The sequence below is a fragment of the Myotis brandtii genome, unplaced genomic scaffold (assembly GCF_000412655.1).
Source record: "Myotis brandtii unplaced genomic scaffold, ASM41265v1 scaffold975, whole genome shotgun sequence".
NCBI lineage: Eukaryota > Metazoa > Chordata > Mammalia > Chiroptera > Vespertilionidae > Myotis > Myotis brandtii.
Window position 1 is genome coordinate 413,748 of NW_005372049.1, and position 1,366 is coordinate 415,113.

At 59.6% G+C, this 1,366-nt stretch overlaps 1 protein-coding gene across 1 annotated transcript in view; it reads left to right on the forward strand.

The window, feature by feature from the left end:
- The window catches only part of NAV1 (neuron navigator 1), a gene marked incomplete at its 5' end in the record, with an annotated part of 68,855 nt that overhangs the window by 44,753 nt on the left and 22,736 nt on the right, over positions 1-1,366 (forward strand). Inside the window, 3 exons of the mRNA XM_014533393.1 lie at positions 3-61; positions 1,057-1,098; positions 1,276-1,362. Of these exons, the coding sequence (XP_014388879.1) occupies positions 3-61; positions 1,057-1,098; positions 1,276-1,362 (188 nt within the window). The remainder of the gene's footprint in view (positions 1-2; positions 62-1,056; positions 1,099-1,275; positions 1,363-1,366) is intronic.

The window sequence follows — 1,366 nt, forward strand, 5'->3', positions numbered from 1 at the left end:
AGGAGGAGGAGGCGGAGGAGCTGGCCTGGAGCGGGAGCCCCCGCGCCGGGCAGGTGGACAGGTGGGTGGACAGGGGCAGAGCTCGGTCTGAATCCGTCCTGAGTCCCGGCTCCCCCAGCTGTCAGCGGTGAGGTCTCCGGTGTGGTGGCCACTTTGAATTTTTTTAAAAAAATATATTTGTACTGATTTCAGAGAAGAAGGGGGAGGCAGAGAGAGAGAGAAAAGCATCAAGGATGAGAGAGAATCATGGATCGGCTGCCTCCTGCCCACCCCTCACTGGGATCGAGCCCGCAACCCGGGCCTGTGCCCTGACTGGGAATGGAACCCTGACCTCCTGGTTCCTAGGTCGACGCTCAACCCCTGAGCCATGCTGCCCGTCTGGAATGTGTGTTTTTTTAACCGACATTAAGTAATGTCACCTGCTTCCCCAATCCGTGAAATAGGAAGGACGCTGTTTGGTTTTTAAATGACTGTCTTATCGAGAGGGAGACCGGTGCACCCGGACCCGATGACTTAACCCCGATCGCCTCGCTAGGCCTGTCCGGTGTAGGTCAGGGTTCGAGTGTCGGCCCGAGGACTGAAGGGTCGTGGGTTCGATTCCCGGTCAAGGGCACGTGCCTCGGTCGCCGTTTCCCCAGCCCTGGCCGGGACCCGTGCGGGAGGCAACCAATCGATGTGTGTCTCTAACGTTGATACCTCCCTCTTCCCCTCCCTCTCTCTCTCCCCCTGCCTCCTCCCTTTCTTTAAAAAAAAATCACATAACTAGCTTGACCTGTCACCAGAAATCCTTTGCTTTCTATGACATCATTTCTATGACATCATGGCCTGGTTTCATCCGCCATAGCGTGACCTTCTCGGTAGCTCCCACACCCTGCTTTCCGATCAGAGGAAAGCATTGAACAGTTGAGATGAATTTCGCAGCTTGGGGGGCATCTTCCGTTGTTTGTAGAGATAGTGGGGCCGACAATCTGATTGCGTTCAAGTCCCTCGAACCCAGGGCCCGGGACTCAGGCCTCTCGGAGGGGCCCACACGCTTCTCTTGCTTTTCCTCCACAGTGGCCAGCGGGATCGGAACACGCTGCCCAAGAAGGGGCTCAGGTAACTCTGCTGCCTGCCCCCCGCCCCCCGGGCTCCTGAGGGCCTGGGAAGCTCGCCCAGTCACCCCCGCTGTGGTTCCCTCCTCGGGCCCCCTCCCTGCTCCCCTTCCCCCTCATCCTGCCTCGGGGCCTCCACGCCAGCCCCACCTCACCCCTCTTTGCCTCGTCCGTCCGACAGGTACCAGCTCCAGTCCCAGGAGGAGCCCAAGGAGCGGAGACACTCGCACACCATCACGGGGCTGCCCGAGCCCGAGGACCAGGCCGAGCTG